Consider the following 22553-nt stretch of genomic DNA (forward strand, 5'->3'; position numbering starts at 1 on the left):
TCACGCAAACCGAACGCGGAAGTGCAACTCCGTTAGGGAAAATATACACGCTTCCGGGAAATATAAAGCAGAAGAAGAAGAAGAAGAGTGATGCATTGTGGGATGTCTCGGTGGTCAGAGTCTCCGCGGGAACGACAGAGAGGTCGAACTTCATGTGTGTGGAACGTTAGTCAACAACATTCAGAATAGAGAGCTGTTGTCAACCCTGCAAACCGAAACAAATGCACAGTCCTTGAGAGAACGGTTTCCTGGTTTACTGTGGGGAATTATTAGCCCGAAGTGCGGCTAGTTGTAACCAGTAGGTTAGGAGAACGCTCCCCTGTACTCTACTACGGTGCAGAACAATGCAGGTGACAATGTGGACAGTTGGGGGTTTTGTTTGGTTGCTACTGTTATTGCTTTGTACTAGTGTTGTCAAAAATATCGAAAAATCGATACATATCTATTCTGAATATTTAAAAGTTTCAATACTCGTTTCCCGAAATATCGATATTTAATTATTCATTAAAAAAATCGTATAAGGGAGTTGCATTGTTCATTTCAATACCTGTAATTAGAGATGTTCTGATACCATTTTTTCCATTAAAAAAAGAATCATAATGTCCTGTGAAAATAATTCCCTCTAAGCACAATTTGATTATTTGAATTGTATTAAAATAGACTAAAATTAAATAGCCTATGCGATGAACGAAACAATCATTACATTTGTTTCATCTTTGCTTCACCAAGCAGCCGGTCTAGTAATGACACCGCTGTGTCAGCGCGAGCTGGCTGTTGTTAGATTTACGTGAAGCATGGAGCTGCAGACCGACAGAGCAGCGGTGTTTTTAGGTCCGGTCCGGTCTGGGCTCAGCAGCGCCGCCCACCCAACAGCTGAATTGCCAATGGCTGGATTGGAGTACTGCATTCTGTGGGGCTGCAGATGGATGCTTCTCACAAATCTAGGAGCAGCAAGCTCGCGCTGACACAGCGGTGTCATTATTAGACCGGCTGCTTGGTGAAGCAACGATGAAACAAAATGTAATGATTATTTCGTTCATCGCATAGGCTATTTAATTTTAGTATATTTTAATACAATTCAAATAATTTTTTTTTATTTTTATTTTTTTTTATTATTGCAAAACAAAATTATTAAAAGTCAGTACTCAACACACAATGCATAATGAAACTAACAATTAAGATGGCTAAAATGACATGCAAGCACAGAAACAGAAAGCAAAAAAAATATATAATAATATTTTACCGTATACAGTGTATATCCAACGAAATTACCAATTATACCAATGTCTTATACAGGATATACCCCTAATACCTATTATCTAAAACCCTACACACATGCTCCAGCTCGAACCCCCCCCTCCCGGACCCCTCCTTGGATAGTACCTCCATTATCCCTCGCTCCTAACCAGACACTACCACTATAAGCTATTTTTTATTCTCTCCACCACTTCTAACCACATTGACATTTTGGATTCATTGAGACCCAGAATTCTTGCTGTAGATATTTCTTGATAAATCACATCGAGATATGTAAGAAACCAAACCTTCCGGCACATTTTTTCCGGTTGAAACCAGCGTGATGCGATCAGCTTTTTAGCTACTGTGATGCCCGATAAAACCAATCTCTTTAGCTGTGGATTTACTGCAAACTCAAAAACATCATTCAATAGTAATACAGAGGGGTGTACTGGTATATTCCAAGATACGAGTTTTGATAATTGTTGGGTCACATCTTTCCAGAATGCCTTAACTGGTGGGCAGTCCCAATACATGTGCATAAATGTCCCTTCGTCTCCATTTGTACATTGGGAGCATTTGGAGTCTTGTTTAAGACCCATTCTGTTCAGTCTTATAGGAGTCAAGTATGTCCTGTGAATATAGTTAAGATTGATTTGTTGATGGTCCGGGTTCCTTGATGTAAGTCGGACATTTGCCCATGCTCCTTGCCAATCAAAGTCACTTTCCAGGTCTGGTATATCCCTCCTCCAGACAGAGTCTAGTTGGAGGGTTTCATACGAGGACGTTAGTAATTGATAATAAAAACCTGAAACAAAACCTCTCGATGTCTCTCTTTCATAGAAGAATTTGTGGTATCTGTGGTGTTCAACTGGTATGTCTAATGGAACACCGTGAGACTTCAAACATAGCCGTAACTGTATGTAAAAAAGCCATGTGGACTCGGTGAGATTAAATTTTGTGCATATTTCTCCATAACTACAAAAACCCTTATTGTTAAAAACATCCCCTAATGAGTGTATGCCTTGCTCTTGAACTTCCCATATAGGGAATCTTATAGGACGTTTTTCAATTAAGAGTGCATTGTTATTGAATAAGGGAGTGTGATTGTGCCATTTTTGTGGGTTAGGATATTTTTTTTGAGTTTCACGCCATATCCGGATCGCATAGTCCTTCAGTCTATGTGGGGCTACTATGTTTTCTTCCAATTTTCTCCAGGATACTAATGCTTGGGGATCAAACCATGTTGTCAATGGTCTTAATGTGTACGCCTTAAAATATTGGAAAAAATCTGGAAATGCCATGCCACCGTCTGCTTTATTTCTCTGTGCGGTGGATCTTTTTATACGTGGTGGTTTGTTATTCCAAATAAATTTGTATGTGGAGGAGTGTAATCTTTTCCAGTAACCCTCTGGAGGGGGTAACCGTAGCATTGAACTGAAGAAGTTGATTCTAGGTAGTACATCCATTTTAACTATTGATACCCTTGCCTGTACTGAGTTTTTAAGTTTTGCCCACCTGTCAAGGTCGTCTTTGATTTTGTTTTGTATTTTTGTGTAATTGTGCTTCACCGTTTGTCTTATGGTGGGAAATATTTCCACTCCCAAGCATCTAAAATGTTTTACCATAGGTATCTCACCTGGGAGGGTTATATCTTTTTTTGCAGGGGTGTTAAGTGGAAGGAAAGCCGACTTCGGCCAATTTATTTTAAATCCCGATAAATCACCAAAGTTCTCAATCAACTTGAGTAGATGAGGCAATGTGGTGTTGGGGCTTTGCATGAACAATATTACGTCATCCGCATATAAACTAATTTTATGTTGTGTGCCCTTGATTACGATTGGTTCTATGGATTGGGATTGTCTTATATATTGTGCTAAAGGCTCTAATGATAGATCGAATAGTCCGGGACTAAGAGGGCAACCCTGTCTGGCTGAGCGTGATACCGGAAAGATTTTGGAGATGAATGTACCTGTTGTAATCATGGCCGATGGGTCTTTGTATAATACTTTAATCATATCAATGAATCCTTTTCCTAACCCCATCCTTTCTAATACTGCCCATAGATACGACCATTCCAGCCTGTCAAAGGCTTTCATAGCATCCAGGGACAGCATCGCCTTAGGTATGGTGTCGTCCTTGTCTGCATCTAGTAGGTGCAGTATTCGTCTTATGTTATCAGTGATCAGGCGACCTCTTATGAAGCCAGTTTGGTCCGGATGAACTAAAGACGTCATATGCTTTTGTAATCTGATGGCTAATACCTTAGAGTACAGTTTGATATCGGTTCCGAGGAGGCTTAAGGGTCTGTAACTACCGCACTCGGTGGGGTCTTTGTCTTTTTTGAGAAGGACAGATATGAGTGCAATATTGTCGTTTTTATGGAAGTTCCCCTCCTTGACTGAGTATAAGATCATATTTAGTAATAAGGGTCCAATTATGTCCCAACAAGAAAGGTACATTTCTGATGGGATACCGTCTCTTCCAGGAGCCTTACCATTTTGCATTTCGGATATGGCCTTCTTGAGTTCCTCTAGTGTGATCGGTGTTTCTAACTGTTTAGCGTCATCCTCTGAAAGTTTAGGGAGAATAATTTGATTAAGATATGTGTCCATTTTGTTTTGATCGAAGGTCGTTTCTGATTTATATAAGTCGGAGTAGAATTCTTTGAATGTATCGTTTATTATTTTGGGGTCTGTTTCAAGTACTTGTTGTGCTCTAATGGTAGTTATATCTGCAAATTTTGCATTAATTCTTAATCGCATGGCTAATAGGTGACTAGGTTTAGAACCTTGGGAGTACTGCTGTTGTCTTGTGCTGCGTATTTGTATTTCCGATTGTTGTCTGTATATGGCATTGATCTCTATTTTTAGTACGTTAACTTGATTTTCTAGTCTAGTTGAGTTGTTGTATTTTAAAGAATTAAATAACGTTGAGTAAAGCGTTTCCAGTTCAGACAGTTTTGTGCATTGATTCTTGCGCATTTTGGAGGAAAAGCTATCAGTGAAATCCTTGATCATTCCCTTTACCGACATCCATATTATTCTGGGGTCTTGCACCGAGTTCGCATTCTCCCGTAGGAATACTATAAGAGCTTCTTTGAGTTGTGTAATGAATTCCTTGTTATTAAGCAGCATCGAATTAAAACGCCATCTTGGGGCCCGGGAAGTTAGTATACCAAATGTTCCTTTTAGGAGTAAATAACAGTGATCTGATAGTGCATTGGGTATCATTTCCACTTCATATTTATCAAATAGTCTCGGGGATGCAAAGACATAATCTATTCTGGATAATGTGTTATGTCTCGCCGATCGACAAGAGTACTTTCGGGTCGTGGGATTAAGTGAACGCCATAGGTCATTTACACCTGTAATCTTCGACCAATCCTTTAATGCTTTAGATGAATTCTTTTGTTCGCTGGAAAAGGCGAGGTAAGACTTGTCCATCCTTGGATTCCAAATGGCATTAAAATCTGCACCTATTATAAATGAGTAATCGGGAAGGTTTAACATTGCATTGGTTAGTGTAGTGAAGAAACCCTCTTCGTACAAATTTGGGGCATATACCGCTGCCAACGCTATTTTCCTGTTATTGTGTACAATCCTAGCTATAGTTATACGCCCATCTGCATCCGACCATACCCCCTTTAATTCAATATTTAACTTACGTCTGACGACTATGGCTACACCTCGAGTTCTCGTACCAAAAGAAGAGTGACTAATATTATGATATGTGTTATCCGCTAACGTATCTGTCAATTCAAATAATCTAATTGTGCTTAGAGGGAATTATTTTCACCGGACATTATGACCGGAGAGATTAAATATGTCGGACTTCAACAGATTTTGCCGGTCAAATACCGGTAATTACCGGCTAACGGAAACGCTGGGTGCTACAGTGTGTTTGTTTAAAGTGAGTGTGTGCTATAAAGTGTGGGGAGTGGGTGCTACAGTGTGTTTGTTTAAAGTGAGTGTGTGCGTGTGGATGTGTGCTATGTGCGTTTGATGGTTGTTGTTGTGTAGTGTTCATTGTTCGTTGAGCAGCCTGATGGCCTGGGGATAGAAGCTTCTTCTGAGTCTTTCTGTGCTCGCCTTGAGACTCCGGTATCGCTTGCCTGACCGCAGCAGTTCAAAGAGGCAGTTGTTCGGGTGACTGGAGTCTTTAATGATTCTCTTAGCCTTGCCCCTGCACCGCTTGTTGTAAATGTTCTGGAGGGTGGGGAGCCCCCCTCCAATTGTGCGTTCGGCTGAACGTGTTACTCTTTGTAGTCTGCTTCGGTCTTGTGCAGTGCTATTCCCAAACCAGGAGGTGATGTTGCCAGTCAGGATGCTCTCTATTGTACATGAGTAGAAGTTCTTTAGGATCTTCTGACTGACTTGGAACTTCCTTAGGCGCCTGAGGAAGTAGAGGCGTTGTCGTGCCTTCTTCACAACACTGTCAATGTGTGTGGTCCATGTCAAGTCCTCGGATATGTAGGCTCTGAGGTACTTAAAGCTGTTGACTCTCTCAACCGGTGCCCCGTCGATGCTGAGGGGGCTGTAGTCCTTGACCCCCGACCTCCTGAAGTCCACAATCATCTCCTTTGTTTTGCTGACGTTCAGGGAGAGGCTGTTTTCCTGGCACCATCCCGCCAGGACCTTGACCTCTTCCAGGTAGGCCCTCTCGTCGTTGGCAGAGATCAGGCCCACCACCACTGTGTCGTCAGCAAATTTGATGATTGTGTTGCTACTCCGCTGAGCCACACAGTCGTGTGTGTACAGGGAGTAGAGGAGGGGACTCAGAACACAGCCCTGGGAGTAGAGGAGGGGACTCAGAACACAGCCCTGGGGGGCCCCTGTCACAGTGTTGTTGATAAATTACGTCATATGGTATGTATCGGAGGCTACCCTTTCGGCATACTCGCTGATACCAGCATTTTAGGCAGTATCGGAGGCATTTCCGATACTGGTATCGGAACAACTCTACCTGTAATAGTACAGTAGTCCACACACACACACACATGTGCATTCAGTTAAGTCGGAATATGACTGTAATACAAACAGTTCAGTTTGTCAGGTACATGCAACACAGATTACAGTGTTTACATCTGTCTGCTTGAGAAAATACCATGTTCTGCATGCACTGCACTTCCGGGTCACATGGAGGTCCGGGGGGGGGGGACATGAAACTTTATTAACAGATTGCAGAATGGGTACAATACAGTACGGCTCAATATAGGGCTGGGCGATATGGAAAAAAATCTTATCGCGATAACGATATGATAATTTTATTTTATTTCTCGATATCGATAATTATCGAATTGTTATAAGTATAAACATTTTTTTTTTTTTTTTTTTTTTTTTTTAACAACAGATGTATGTTTATTTTGCAGCAATTCTTTGTCATTGCCGCCATCTTTAGTGTTACATCCCCTCACACTCCAGTTCTCAGGCTGCAGCTGGTTTAAAAGCTAAAGTAAACCGGCTTTGCTGGCTGTGGCTCCAGAGGAGTTGAACAGTTCTGGCTCTGCTAGTTTATTTTCGATCTTTTGGCGCTTTTTTGGTGGACAAACCACCGCACATGTGCACTGTGACTCGTGACTGGAGTCTAGTTCTGCTAGCACACATAGCCTACTGTGTACAGACGGTTTCAAAATGTATTTTAAATTAGAAAGCAAACAAAATAAATGGACAAGAGAAAAAGAAATCTGAATTTGGTCAGTATTGTCATTTGGACAAGCAAAGCCATTACTTTAAGTTGCAGGCAAGAAATACAAGTCTGTCCACTGTCTCTGGTTTTAAAACTGCCCTGTTGCAGGTAAAAAAATTAAAATAATAAAAAAAAAAAAAAAAAAAAACGATTTTTCGATTTTTTTTTAATTTCGATATTCGATATCGATTATTAAAATATATCGCGATATTTATCATTATCGTTATATCGCCCAGCCCTAGCTCAATACACACAATTGTTAAGGGGATGCAGACCGGAGAAATACTTTCGTCTTGTTTACATCAGGGTCCCCCATTTTCAATTCATAGTGACATTTATGACATACACAACATACATGACATCATGACATAGGGACATACATGACATAATAGTACTGTTACATTTGTGACATATACGATAATATGCAAATATACAGTATTGGATGGTGGCCAGTTTCAAATTGCAGTCTCCCGTAGGTGCTCTTTAAGAGCGGTTTTGAATGTGGGTAGGGATTCACATATTTTTACGGCTGTGGGTAGGGCGTTCCACATTGTTGTGGCATAATTGCGAAACGTGTTTAGTCCCTTGTTTGTGCCGAATCTGGGTTGCATGTGATTTGTGGAACTCCCTCTGGTGTTGTGGGCGTGGTATTCACTGACCTTTGGGAAGTATTTAGTACATGGGTACCTTGAGAGCCTTGACGTAAGTGGTTGTACTAGCTACCATAGATGATCCAATATACTTTCATAATAATCTCCTGAACACGGAGATACCAATCTCAAGTCGATCGGCACTTTCTCTATTGGATCATGTCTCCAGCACCCCCACAGCCGTAGCTACAACCACTTAGTTAGGTTAACTTACCACCACCGTAAAGTGGACAAAGGGCACTAGAGAACACTTATAAATTCACACACTTTAATGAAGCAAACAAATGCCTTAATAATTTTTTTTTATCCACTTTTTCTCCCATTTTCTATATTTTTCTCCCATCCCAATTTCGTATCATCCAATTCAACCCTCCCCTGTCACGAACACTATTTCTTGCCTCCCACAAGCCGGCTGCAATGTGGACTAAGTCATATATAGCACAAGTCCCCTCCAGTACTTGAGGTAACAGCAGTCGCATCTTTTCACCTGCGCAGCTCGATCTCTCAGTGGCGAGGAGTAACACGTGGGAGGCTCACGCTGCCCCCGACACTTCCTGTAGGAGTCGCTGTCCACAACGCCCGATCCCCACCCATCAGTTTCCCACCCCCTAATACGGCCAATGTGTATTAGTATGAATGACCAGCTAAACTGAAAGCAATGTGGAGTGCTGGGCTCGAACAGGCGAGCCCAGCGTCTCCAGCATTTGTGGCGAGCGCCTTGCCCACTACGCCACGTAGCCGCCCATAACAAATGCCTTAATAATTCAACTTTATTTGTTTAGAACCTTTCATACAAGAGTTGCAGCTCAAAGTGCTTCACAGCAGTAAAAAAAGACAGGCATAAAATTGGCAGATCAAGAGCAATGCATAACGTGCAGACATAAAATAAGCATAGATTAGTTGATTAATCTAAACTATTAATTTACCAGAAAAATCAACAATTGATTATATTTGCAATTTAATATTTCTAAATGTTTAATGAGTAACACAGCCTAGGGTGTAGGCAATGGAGTCAGAGTTCAGAGTTTGTATGGTTGCAGACGAGTGCAAAGTGCCCATAGTGTGTATCTATGTTCTATCTGTGATCATCTGTCTTTGTTCAGGTTCCATCAGGAGAGACCAGTCTCCCCTGTACCCAGCTGTGTGTTCATAAAGAGTGACTGGTCCATGGATAAACCAACTTCAAAGATGGACACCAGTCACAAGAGAGGTCAGATCTCATGACATATTCAGTCTCTCAGTTCCAGATGTATTTCTATAAGGGACCAGTGCTCTGCATGCTGTACTGTTTACCATGTATGTTTTCTGAGAGTTTCACATCTGTGATTGAATTGACACTTTCCTCAGATGTTGTTGATATAGTGTATTAGTAGTAGGGGTGTAAAACGGTACGTGTATTCATCACGTGAATTTACGGTATGGGCGTTACGGTACATCCAGGCATACGAAGAATACGTCTCATACCACTAGGTGAAACTAGGGTTGCACATTTGACAAATGTATGCTCAATGGGCCTCATTCAACAATACTCTCTAATTATTTTTCTTATATTCTTGCTTACCTGTCTGTTAAGAGAACAATAAGAAAAGCCACCACCACATTCATCAAGCCGTTCTTAACGTCGAAATCTGTGCGTACCCAGGAGGTTTTCATGGTGAATCCCACTCATTCTTAAACTCAAAAGCGCGTTCGCTAAAATCATTTGCATACAGACACGCCCACATATCTCCTTATAAGGCGAATGAGGCTGGTGTAAAACAGCAGAGTTTCGCCATCTGATCCCTGTCTGATATATTCAACAGGAAGAGCTTTGCGATATCAAAATGACACACACACATACATGTCTCACGACTTGCGACTCAGTGCATGTGTGTGTGTGTTCCTGTGGGTTGCTCATCGCACGTGTGTGTGTGTGTGTGTGTGTGTGTTAATCTGATGACAAATAAAGACTTATACTTATACGTACTGTATAGTGTGAAATAAATCGGTCAAAAGTAGGCTTTGTCAATACTGAACGACTGGCTGCACGCTTGTCAAGAACCAATCGCGGCGCACAGTATACTGATATATATATGCCGCTGATCCATATGCTCTCCTTTCAGAGAGAGATGTCATCTCTCTCTGAAATGTCCGTGGCTAAAACTCAGAGTGCGCTCAGAACTTTAGGTGTGGAGTGGAGCAGAGTTTTGATTGATTATTTGAACATTTTATTAACAGATTGCAGAATTGGTACAATACAGTACAGCGCACAACAACAACAACAACAACAACAACACACAATTGTTAACACTTTCAGTGCCACCAGGTGGCGCCAGAGTTAGCGCTTGAATGCCACCATCCACTTTAATGTTAACGTTAATATCGCCTAATCTATGTTTTAAATTATGGCTATGTGTCTAATCTGCCCGTCGCTTATCAAAGAATCCTTTTCCAGTCAGTGCTGTCAAGGCAGATTGTTTTTTTATCGCTTCATTTCCGTTTGAGAGCATTTTGAAAAGCACCCGTTTTGAGGTAAAAAACAGTCCATTCTGGGCCATTCTGTGATAATCGTCTTTTACTGGAATATTCCAGAACGTTGATATTTGTCGGCCTATTTATGAATCGTTTTCAAATAAACGCTAGATGATCAATATTATACTTACACGCACGCCCATTCGAGCCGCGCACGGATAATCGCCGTGTTCATTTCCTCATGGATTTTTACAGTGAAACCGATAGAGGACATTTCACAAAACAGCTTATATCTTCATCAAAATGAGTCTGATTATCCTAACACTGATAACATAGATTCCTTACCTGACATCAGATGGTATCCAACTGTTATATATTCCAATTCCTGATCACCATTCGAAAAAATCGATAAGTGTATAGATCCAACGTGTGTACAGTAGAACACATGATTCCGCAGGGCTCAGAGGCTCCAGAATGAACTCTGATAACCAGTGGTGCAGTGCTGGTATAACTCGGTATAACGGCGTTATACCTCGGTCACTGAGGCTGAAGTACGCGCAATCGCTTTTTACATGGCATTATCCAACCGGACTCCCGGAGAAGCATGCAGCTGCAGAGCCGCAGAGCCAGCGGCGCTCTCTGGGCCGCGCGCTGACGGCCGCGCTGAGGCAATAGTATCCAGCTGCAGGACGAGAGCAGCCAAAAAAAACTGTGCATGCGCACGCGCGTGGAGCGTTTGACCTACTGTCAATTTGCCACTGGACCACTGCTGATAACCCCGGCTGCATCAGTGGACTGGAAAATGTGGAGTACAGGATTTTTTTCCCCATCCATTTTCATTGAGTCCATTCCAAAATCCCTTATGTCATCTGGGAGACGATAGGGGGGCGCTTTTTTCCACATCTGATCGCTGGCGGCTCTCGGGTAGACTAGGGTAGGCTCGCGTGATGCAATATGATTTCAGATCGCTAAAAAAAAAAATTCCGAGATATTAATAATTCCGAGAAAACTCGTGAGTGGCATAGAAAGTGTTAAAGGGATGCAGACCAGAGAGAGACTTTCGTCTTGTTTACATCAGGGTCCCCCATTTTCAATTCATCATAACATATATGACATGCATGACATACAGATAGACAGTACTGCTACATCTTCATCTATACAGAGAAGAGGAGAGAGGAGAGGAGAGGTTGTAAATATGCGTTATATGCGTACGGCCTGGGCAGCCAGCATCTAACTGTTCTAACAGCAATATATAATCCATTTCAGAAGCAGAACGCACGCAATAAGTTATAATAATAATTATTATTGAAAAGTTCAGCATGGGTTTATAAAGTCATATTTGGGGGCAATTGACCAATGGTTTGCTTAAATTCAACCCATGAACTCCTTCCTCTCTCACCATTTTATATATATATTTTTTATTTTATCTACTAAAACTGTATTGTATTATATTGTTTGTTTTGTAAAGTGTCTTTGAGAATTAGGAAAAGCGCTATATAAATCTTATGTATTATTATTATTATGAATGTTAGGCTTTTTAAAATGTTTCTCATCTGGGTACGAATTTCTTATTTCGGTACGAGTGCTCTAGACCACTCTTATAATTTGTTCTTGCCTGAGAAAAAAGCAACAATAAGAAAACTTTGCTGAATCCCAGGTAAGAACAAAGTAAGAGGAAATGCTAGTTAAGAACAAAATCTGTTCTTATATTGCTTCATGCATGAAGCCCAATATCTTTACTTTACTTTACACTGGCTTACTAACAGTCTTAACACAGAAGGTCATTCATTTAACGTTGAATATCAAGCTTGTATTGCCACATTTAGATGATGAATAAAATGTTGAAGCTTGTAAAGGCAGGATGACAAGCCGACATAACAAATTAACCGCACACTCTGCACTGGGCTGTTTCCTCCCCTCCCCCCTCCCCCTTACTACAGGTGTCACTGAAAATAAAACCATGAATAGGGTTGGGCACCGAAAACCGGTTCTAATAGGAACCGGTTCCTAACTTCCGGTTCTGGTTATTTGCATTTCGATTTTTTTTTTTTTTTTTTTTTTTACTTTGTTAATTAATACCCTAGTTACACTACATCAACCAAATTAAACTGTATCAAGTCAACTGAAAATGTGAATAGTATGAAAAAAATTCAAAGAATCGGAATCGAGAATTGTTTAGAACAAGAATCGATATGGAGAATCGGAACCGGAATCGTTCAAATCCAAACGATGCCCAACCCTAACCATGAATGAATGATATGTTTTTTTTTTTATCCACTTTTTCTCCCATTTTTTCTTTTTTTCCTATATTTTCTCCCATCCCAATTTCGTATCATCCAATTCAACCCTCCCCTGTCACGAACGCTGTTTCTTGCCTCCCACAAGCCGGCTGCAATGTGGACTAAGTCATACATAGCACAAGTCCCCTCCGGTACTTGAGGTAACAGCAGTTGCATCTTTTCACCTGCGCAGCTCGATCTCTCAGTGGCGAGGAGTAACGCGTGGGAGGCTCACGCTGCCCCCGACACTTCCTGATTCTACTAATCGTTTAGAACAGGAATCGATATGGAGAATCGGAACCGGAATCGTTCAAATCCAAGCGATGCCCAACCCTAACCATGAATGAATGATATGTTTGTAATGTAACACAGCAGCAGGGTCATTACACAAGGCTGAAAATTCATTATTTTCTTGTTTGCCTAATAATGTTAACCAATGGAAAGACACACACGCACGCGCACACACACTAACGTGTGCCAACGCTACTTTCCCTTCACAGTTGATTCGAGAGAGAAAAAAATGCAAACATGCTTTTTCTGATCTGGACTGGTCCTCTGAGCTCAGGCATTAAAGCGTTCCGTCTTGAGACGGATATCCGTCCATTTGATTAGGAGATTCCGTCATTTGATTCGGAGTCGTGACGGAATTTAACCTGAGCCAATCAGAGGCGTCAAATATCATTTTTTTTCCTGCCGCGCCAAGCAGTCATTTTCGAGCAATCGGCAAATTCTCAGGCAAATGCAACCAACCAGAAGACGAGATTGTTCTGAGTTTACAGCGCTTTCACCTGCCTCCGTGTGCTCAGCACCAATGGGAAGCGCCCATATGCTTTTTGAGTTTCTGAAAGTCCGCCAATGCTCTCTAGCTCTACTCGAGAGTAAACTTGATTTAACAACATTGACATGCGGCAACTTTTCAGAGACCGTAAGTTCATTTGACTTATTCTAGTCTAAAGAAACATATATATTACTATTGCTATTGATAAATCTAGGTAACGTGAATGCCACAAAACGAATGCCTTTTGTTAATCAGAACGTTATTTACGCGACAACAGGTGTGTTGTTGTTGTTGCGTGTGTGTGCTTGCGCCGCTCGATTTCCGTGTATGATAAATGTACATATGAATGTTGATAAATCTAGGTAACGTTAATGCCACAAAACGAATGCCTTTGTTAATCAGAACGTTATTTGCGTTATCAATTGTTTTTAAGCTCAAACTCTTGACCGGAATTTCTCCCATTTGTCCGGGAGATTGAAACAAGACGAACGTCTTTCTCTGGTCTGCATCCCCTTAACAATTGTGTGTATTGAGCCGTACTGTATTGTACCCATTCTGCAATCTGTTAAATATTGATTGATTGATTGATTGTTATTAACAGATTGCAGAATGGGTACAATACAGTACAGCTCAATACACACAATTGTTAAGGGGATGCAGACCAGAGAAAGACTTTCGTCTTGTTTACATCAGCGTCCCCCATTTTCAATTCATCATAACATATATGACACACATGACATACAGATAGACAATACTGCTACATCTATACATTTATGACATACCAGATTTACAAATACAGTATTGTTTGTGATACAAAAATAGTCTAAAAAAGAGAGTATATACATTTGACGAAGAAACTGTACATTGGAGGAGGTTGGGTAGGTGGGGGGGGGGGTAAACTGTACATTGGATTATCGACTAAACCTTACTTGGTCCCAAGAAGAGGGTCTCGTGTATTAAATAAAGTTTTCATTCATTCATTCACTCTGGATCTGGTAAATCCAGTAGCAATACACACAATTGTTAAGGGGATGCAGACCAGAGAAAGGCGTTTGTCTTGTTTACATCATCAGGGTCCCCCATTTTCAATTCATAGTGACATTTATGACATACACAACATACATGACATCATGCCATTTGTGACATAGGGACATACATGACTTACAGGTATATAGTACTGTTACATTTGTCACATATACGATATGCAAATATATAGTACTGAGGAGGAGACTGTACATTAGGAGGGGGTGGGTGGTAAAAAATATATACAAATGGTGGGGAGGAGACTGTCCATTGTTGTTGTGGCATAATTGCGAAACGTGTTTAGTCCCTTGTTTGTATGATAACAAGCCGTTTAGTTCATGGTTCAAAGTAATGGGAAAAGGGTGCTAGCTCGCCATCAATCAGAAGCTAGCCACAAGACTTGCATTCACACTCTCCAGCACACAGCCTCCCTGCCTGGCACAACAACCACAACAGTAGGGTATATAGTCACAGTCAGGACAGTAGGCTCTACAAGTAGGCTCCCTTAAAACGCTAACGCTATTAAAAAAAAATACAGTGGAGGTTAAAATAAGAATATGACTTGGCCAGAAAAAAAGTTCAATCAGGAGAATTTTTTTTGCTTTAATCCCCGTCTGAGCTCCTCCAGTTAAGCTGCAGTGTTTAAATCCAAAATATTGATAAATCCTCTGCCATTGTTGTGTAACAAGGTCTCTGCTTCACGTGAAGTAAAATGTACTCTAGAAGTGAAAGTATAGACCAGTGGGGGAGGGGCACTAGGCAATTAATTTACTCAAGTGGATTCCTATTTTTCCTGTTGTACCGAACAGTGACCCCAAAACCGAGGTACATACCGAACCGTGGCTTCTGTGTACCGTTACACCTCTAATTAGTAGTGTAATAGAATAAACATGGTCTTAATAATAAACTGAATCTTAAATTAGATTTAAATGTATTGTCATTATACAGCACAAGTAGAGTACAATAAAAAGAAGTTTGTCATGCAACCAGAGTGCAAATGTAACAGTACAGTGCAATATACAATGTACAGGTGATTAAACTTGGTAGAAAATATATAATTTAGTTCTATTGCGTGTTGTACTAATCGGATGTATGTACAGAGTTGTAGTATTAAATATGTACAGTGATACAGGTATAAAGACGGTATATTAGTAGTAGGGATGGGACTTTCTAGCAAAAGTGCTATTCGAAAATCACTGGGCACTATTCGAATTATCTTCTAAATTCGCCCACACGCACACAGAGCAGGCATTTTCTGCCCCCTCAGTTTTGTATGTACCTTATTGTTCTGTGGCTGCGGATGTCGCTGCCTAGGGCTGGGCGATATAACAATAACGATAAATATCGCGATATATTTTAATAATCGATATCGAATATCGAAATTAAAAAAAAAATCGAAAAATCGTTGTTTTCTTTTTTATATATATATATATATATATCTCTTTTTTTTTTGTGGCCTGCAACAGGGCTGTTTTAAAACCAGAGACGGTGGACAGACTTGTCTTTCTTGCCTGCAACTTAAAGTAATGGCTTTGCTTGTCCAAATGACAATACTGACCAAATTGAGATTTATTTTTCTCTTGTCCATTTATTTTGTTTGCTTTCTAATTTAAAATACAGTTTGAAACCGTCTGTACACAGTAGGCTATGTGTGCTAGCAGAACTAGACTCCAGTCACGAGTCACGGTGCACATGTGCGGTGGTTTGTCCACCAAAAAAGCGCCAAAAGATCGAAAATAAACGAGCAGAGCCAGAACTGTTCAACTCCCCTGGAGCCACAGCCAGCAGAGAAGCCGGTTTACTTTAGCTTTTAAACCAGCTGCAGCCTGAGAACTGGAGTGTGAGGGGATGTAACACTAAAGATGGCGGCAATGGCAAAGGATTGCTGCAAAATAAACATACATCTGTTGTTAAAAAAAAAAAAAAAAAGTATAACAATTCGATAATTATCGATATCGAGAAATATGATAACATTATCATATCGTTATCGCGATATGATTTTTTCCATATCGCCCAGCCCTATCGCTGCCCCAACGTTGGTGTCTGCTGGGTGTTTGGCCCTCAGATGCGTGTGCATAGTAGGGGTGGGCGTGAGTAATCGATTGATCGATTACTCGCGGCTATGAGAACTCGAGCCAGCTTGTGAGAATTCGTTGTAGCCAGCTAGCGTTGATGCTATTCAATGCTATCAACATTAGCTAAATAGCTAACCAACTAAATACAATGACGGTACCCAACTAACGTTAATGCCATTCAGAATGTATAACATAGCTACAACACACAATAACGTTAACACTTTGGCTGCCATGGGTTAAATTCATTATCAACCGTAGGTTGCCGGCTCTATTTGTCTATAGAGAAAGTCCCCTTCTTTGCAGGGCTATAACTTTTTAAATTCTATTGCTACATTGCCATTATTAGGGCCCATTCAAAGTCCTATATGTATTGTTCATTGTGTAGCAACGTTAAACTTTTTCATTCACATATTCATAGTAAAGTATGGTCTAATGTATAAGTATGTTTTCATCTCTTTCTGCAGCTTTCTCCAGAACGTGATCTATAGCCCCAAATACATTATATTGATGATGCAATACAGTTTTATGGCAATCAGCGCGATATAAAAAATTCCAACTAGACGTACTTCTAGAAGTTACTACACGTCATCTGATGTTGACCGGATGGGCTAGGGGGCGTTTATAATTCCGTGGGCAGCGTTATACCAATCATCTAATGTGGGTCAAATGTTGATAATAGCAGTTAGTATCGAAGACGGTAACTTTACACGCTAAAACTCACCCCAGTCTCCGCGCGCCGTTGGGCGATCATCGTAGAGTAGAAATTTTATCATTATGGGATGGCGATTTACCCGGTCCATCTCCAGCTTGTATAATGGTATATACGTCCAAATCATGTTGTTTATTGAGTTATTGGCAATCGATCGCTATGTAGTGTGTCGAGATCGAGTCCCGGAACCTATATCGAGTGCCCAGAAGTAATACGGCCGACCAGCACAATCTCTATAGCACTTCCTGTTAAGCGATTGCGCCGATCGGCCACCAGATGGCGCTCCTGAACCGCCAGAGAGCTCAGTGGGTCCTCCTGGTGGATCTCAGGCCAGCGGAGGGGACATATGAATCCGATCCCAGATTTTTGAAATATTGATATTAAAGACGCTGTAAGGCGTCTTCGACAACTTGAGCATGGCCGGGAATGACGTGTTTAGGCGTTTCCCGGCACCCAAAGTGTTAATACAATTACATCCATCATTGTTTGCAGTCGAAAGGACTTGCAGGGCTCCAGACTAACTTTTTACATTGGTTGCACCAGCACATCATTTGGGTGCACCCAAAAATGTTCACTGCGCCTTTTGACGCTGCAATAATACATTTTAAGTGTTACCTTTACCATTACCTTTTTTGTCAGTTCCCATACACATTAGTAATTTCTTAAGATGTTATGTAAATTATTGTAAAAAATAACATTGTATTACAGTTAGCTCGCAAAGTCCAATCCTTCACTTGTTTGTCTATTTTAACACATTCAGCTCAGCTCAGCTCCAGTTAGAGCTGTCCCCAAGCCTGTTTTTGGGATTCGAACATTCGCCAGGGTTTTTCGAACGGATGTTTGAAACATCGTTTTTAACCATGCAAATGTTGATGCTTTATTTGTTTTAAACGAGACAATTTAGAAATGGCCGGAAACGGCACTCATGTAACCACTACATCTCCCTATACTACTAGTCTTTCAGGTATTTTATTTTGGAGAGCAGTAAGAGACTGTCTTCACTAGTTTAATATGATGATATGTCTCTGGAGAGCAGTAAGAGACTGTCTTCACTAGTTTAATATGATGATATGTCTCTGGAGAGCAGTAAGAGACTCTGTCTTCACTAGTTTAATATGATGATATGTCTCTGGAGAGCAGTAAGAGACGCTTCTTCGCTAGTTTAACTTGTATTTAACTTGTATTTTTTCCTTTGGATTTAAGTTTAACCAAAAAAAAACAATACAAAAATGTGTTTTTAACTACCGGTAACTTTAACACTTTAACTGCCAGAAGACGAGTTTAGGCGTCCTTCCCCGCCATGCTCAAGTTGCCGAAGACGCCGTAACTCGTCTTTGATATCAATATTTCAAAAATCTGTGATCGGATTCATATTTCCCATCCGCTGGCCTGAGACCCACCAAAAAGCCCCACTGAACCCTCTAGCGGTTCAAGAGCGCCATCTGGTGGCCGATCGGCGCAATCGCCTAACAGGAAGTTACTTGGACGATGTGCTGTTCACCCATATTACTTCCGGGCACTCGGTATAGGTTCCGGCACTCTAGCTCGTCACAATACATAGCGATCCGTTGCCAATAACTCGATAAACAACATGATTTGGACGTATATACTATTATACAAGCTGGAAATGGACCGGATATTTTTACATCCCATAATGGAAAACTGTCTACCCCACGCTGATCGCCCAACGGCCCGCGGAGACTGGGGTGAGTTTTAGCATGTAATATTTCCGTGTTCGACACTAACTGCTATGATGAACATTTTACCCACATTAGATGAATGGTATAACGCTGCCCACAGAATTATAAACGCCCCCTCGCCCATCCGGTCAACATCAGATGACGTGTAGTAACTTCCAGAAGTCCGTCCAGCAGGGTTTCCGTTAGAATTTTTTTTTGCAGGTCTGAGTGTCCGGTAGATTTCACTCTACCGGACAAATGGGATAAATTCCGGTCAGAGTTTATTGAGCTTAAAAACAATTGATAGGCCTATATAAAGAATGACATCCTCAAGGCATTTATAATATTTTAACTTAAAACTAGGCTACTTTTGCGTATATACAGTCATTAATATATTCCAAATAAAATAAGTCCCTCGAGACTTCGTGCTGCTGCCGACTTGAGGTGTCTGTGGGCAGTCTGCCCGACATTAATAAACAGCAGTCTGTTATAATCACATTTTTATGAGCTAACGAATTCCGTTATATTGGACATTTGTATTAATTATATCAAGCGAAGAACTGAGAAATTTGGCAGAGAGAGACGGCAACATTATCGTGGGTTTGCGTGATGTATATCTCCACCTCCCAACGACTTGGTGCTGGTCATAATGTCCGGTGAAAATAATTCCCTCTAAGCACAATTTGATTATTTGAATTGTATTAAAATAGGCTAAAATTAAATAGCCTATGCGATGAACGATTAATTACATTTGTTTCATCGTTGCACTTGCTTCACCAAGCAGCCGGTCTAATAATGACAAAGCTGTTGTCAGCGCGAGCTTGCTGCTGCTAGATTTGCAAGAAGCATCCAGCTGCAGACCCGCAGAGCAGCTGTGTACTGCACTGTGCCAGCAAAGCTGGTGGGTTCTGTGGGTCTGCAGCTGCATGCTTTTCGCAAATCTAGCAGCAATCTCTCGCTGACACAGCGTCGTCATTAGGCTTGTTCAAGATGGGATAGGCGGACGCAGATCTGCGCAGGTTTTACTACGGCCTCGCCAAGCGCGTTGCATGACGGTTAGAATGTTGTCCGATTTGCTCTGAAATTCTGACGAGGCGAGGCGCGGAACTCCCGCGGGAGCGAGCCGCGCGCAGCATTCAGAGCGAGGCTCCACAGTACCTCTCAGCCGGCTGCTGCCGGCTGCGTGTAACTGTTCCGCAACAGTAAGTGACTTCCGGGGTAGGCCTGATTGGCCCCGACAGGCACGTGACGCGCAACTTTCTCTGCCGCGCGGCACGCTCCGCAGAGCGGAGCGGCAGAGCTTGCGGAATGATGTAACCGTCCAAATCCGCTATGACTTTCATTCGGCGCTTTAGCTCACCTCGCAGAGCAGCGGTCCTGCGATCCTGCGGTCCGTTGTTGACGAGTTCGAATCCCATCGAATTTATTTTTTTTAACGTGATTTTTTTTTTAACGTGTATTCTTTCGCCGGTTAAGGTTAGGCATTGTTTCGGAGTTGGTTAAGGTTAGAACGGTTAAGTTTAGGCGCTGTTAAGGAGCTGGTTAAGGTTAGAGTTTGTGTTAGAGAATGGCAATATTCTTTCTATGGTTAAGGTTAGGCATGGTTAAGGTTAAGGTTAAGGTTAGGCATTGTTTCGGAGTTGGTTAAGGTTAGAACGGTTAAGTTTAGGCGCTGTTAAGGAGCTGGTTAAGGTTAGAGTTTGTGTTAGAGAATGGCAATAGACAGCCTATTTCCGCGCGACAGCTCTCAGCAGCCTCGTTGCGCGTCCTGAGTTTGCCGCGTCACGTGCCTGTCGGGGCCAATCAGGCCTACCCGGAAGTCACTTACTGTTGCGGAACCGGTACACGCCTCCCGGCTGGGAAGCGACTTGCTACGGTCGCGCAAAGCGCCTATTGGCTCAGAAAAGTTGTCAGTCACCAGCCATGTGACAGCCAGGGAGTTATGAGACGTTTGATTGATTGAAAACTTTATTATGTTATGCGTTATCAACTTATCATCATGATAAACTTCAAGCTGTCAGACACACACACACACACACACATACAGCAGTGTGTTGTGTGTGCGTGCGGCCAGGAGCGCGCAACAAGATGGTATACATTATGGTATATGAATAGTATATTCCACTGTAGCAGTATGGTGTGCTGTACATTTTAATCTGATCTAATTTTGCACACGGCCATCGCATTATGATGAGCTGGACAGGTGTGTAATGTGTGTGTGGTGACGTGAAAGCGTATCTGCCGCGCGAGACTAGGCGAGGGGCTCTCGTGAAATCGGCAGTGTCCGCCCTCTTAACTCCTCCCCCGGCTTCACTCGGCTACTCTCGTCTACTAGTCGAGGCAAACCGAAATCCATCTTGAACAAGCGTACTATTAGACCGGCTGCTTGGTGAAGCAACGATGAAACAAGTAATGATTGTTTCGTTCATCGCATAGGCTATTTAATTTTAGCCTATTTGAATACAATTCAAATAATCAAATTGTGCTTAGAGGGAAATATTTTCACCGGACATTATGACCGGAGAGATTAAATATGTCGGACTTCAACAGATTTTGCCGGTCAAATACCGGTAATTACCGGCTAACGGAAACGCTGCCGTCCAGTTGGATTTTTTTATATCGCGCCGATTGCTATCAAACTGTATTTGATCATCAATATAATGCATTTGGGGCTATAAATCACGTTCTGGAGAAAGCTGCAGAAAGAGATGAAAACATACTTATACTTTAGATCATATTTTAGTATGAATATGTGAATGAAAAAGTTTAACGTTCATACACCCTGAACAATACATATAGGACATTGAATGGGCCCTAATAATGGCAATTTAGCAATAGAATTTAAAAAGTTATAGCCCTGCAAAGAAGGGGAACTTCTCCATAGACAAATAGAGCTGGCAACCTATGGTATATCATGAATTTAGCCTTAGGCAATCAAAGTGTTAATAACGGTACATCTGCCGTACAACAGTGCCAGTGCAGTTCAATGAATTTTTTTTGTTCAGTTCAATGCAGTTAAACTGCCAGTGCAGTGCAATAACTAAATAATACAAAATAATAATTTGTTTAAAATAAATCAGAAAAAAACGAATGTAATCTCTTTGAAAGCGATGTCCTTTAAAGGTTCATGCTTCTCCACATCTCTGGCTGACATCACCATTGTGATGCATAATGGTTAGGCGCTTTGTGTTTTCCTCAAGTGAGGGATTCTCTTTTGTCGGGTCAGCAGCGTTTTGTACTTGCTGAAGCTTCTCTCTGTATAATTATTTTTTAAGTTTAAATATTATAATTTTTTAAGTTTAAATATCAACATTATCTGGCCATCCTCAGTAAATACTATCAAACTCCTCTGACCTCATCTGCACACACACTATAAAAACAAACTGGATATTTGGACTAACGTTTGGCTACTTGAGAGAGAGGGAGGGAGAGAGAGAGAGACGCAAGTCTGACTATTACGGAGCGAGCACTGCGTTCTGAGAGAGAAAGAAAGAGACTCATTTACTGCGTTCCGTTGTCCCAGAATGGATTTGGTAGCTGTCATTTCATCACTCCATGCAGTAGACCATGCAGCGTCACAGTTTTAGAGTCGTAGTGAAGATTGATTTGTATGAAACCCGATTTATGTATAATTTAAGCAAATTCCACACCATTCCGCGATAATTCAGAATTCTGTGAAATCCTCCGCGATTCTGCGATCGCGGATTCCATAGGGCCCTACTTTACACCTGTATCACTGTACATTATAATAAAACACAAGATACTTGTGCCCTAATGATGACGATAAATTAACGCTCAATTAACGACCAAATTCAGTCGTATACATTCAAAACATTCTTGGTAAATGTATATATTCCCCAGTTAGACATGGACATTTCCAGTGGTTATTCTGATAAAACTAGATTAGTTAATGTAGGTATAAAATGCTTAGCACTCAAATCTACCATAGAATTCATTAATTGATGTCCTGTTTTCTATCTTCATT

General features: G+C 41.3%; 1 protein-coding gene across 1 annotated transcript in view; it reads left to right on the forward strand.

Annotated features, from left to right (window-relative positions):
* LOC311229088 (uncharacterized protein) overlaps positions 1–22553 on the forward strand; it is a 68088-nt gene that overhangs the window by 21839 nt on the left and 23696 nt on the right. Inside the window, exon 2 of the mRNA XM_084315097.1 lies at positions 8678–8784. Within this exon, the coding sequence (XP_084171223.1) occupies positions 8742–8784 (43 nt within the window). The 5' untranslated portion in view covers positions 8678–8741. The remainder of the gene's footprint in view (positions 1–8677; positions 8785–22553) is intronic.

The sequence above is a fragment of the Notolepis coatsorum genome (assembly GCF_963971535.1).
Source record: "Notolepis coatsorum genome assembly, chromosome: 5".
Lineage (NCBI taxonomy): Eukaryota > Metazoa > Chordata > Actinopteri > Aulopiformes > Paralepididae > Notolepis > Notolepis coatsorum.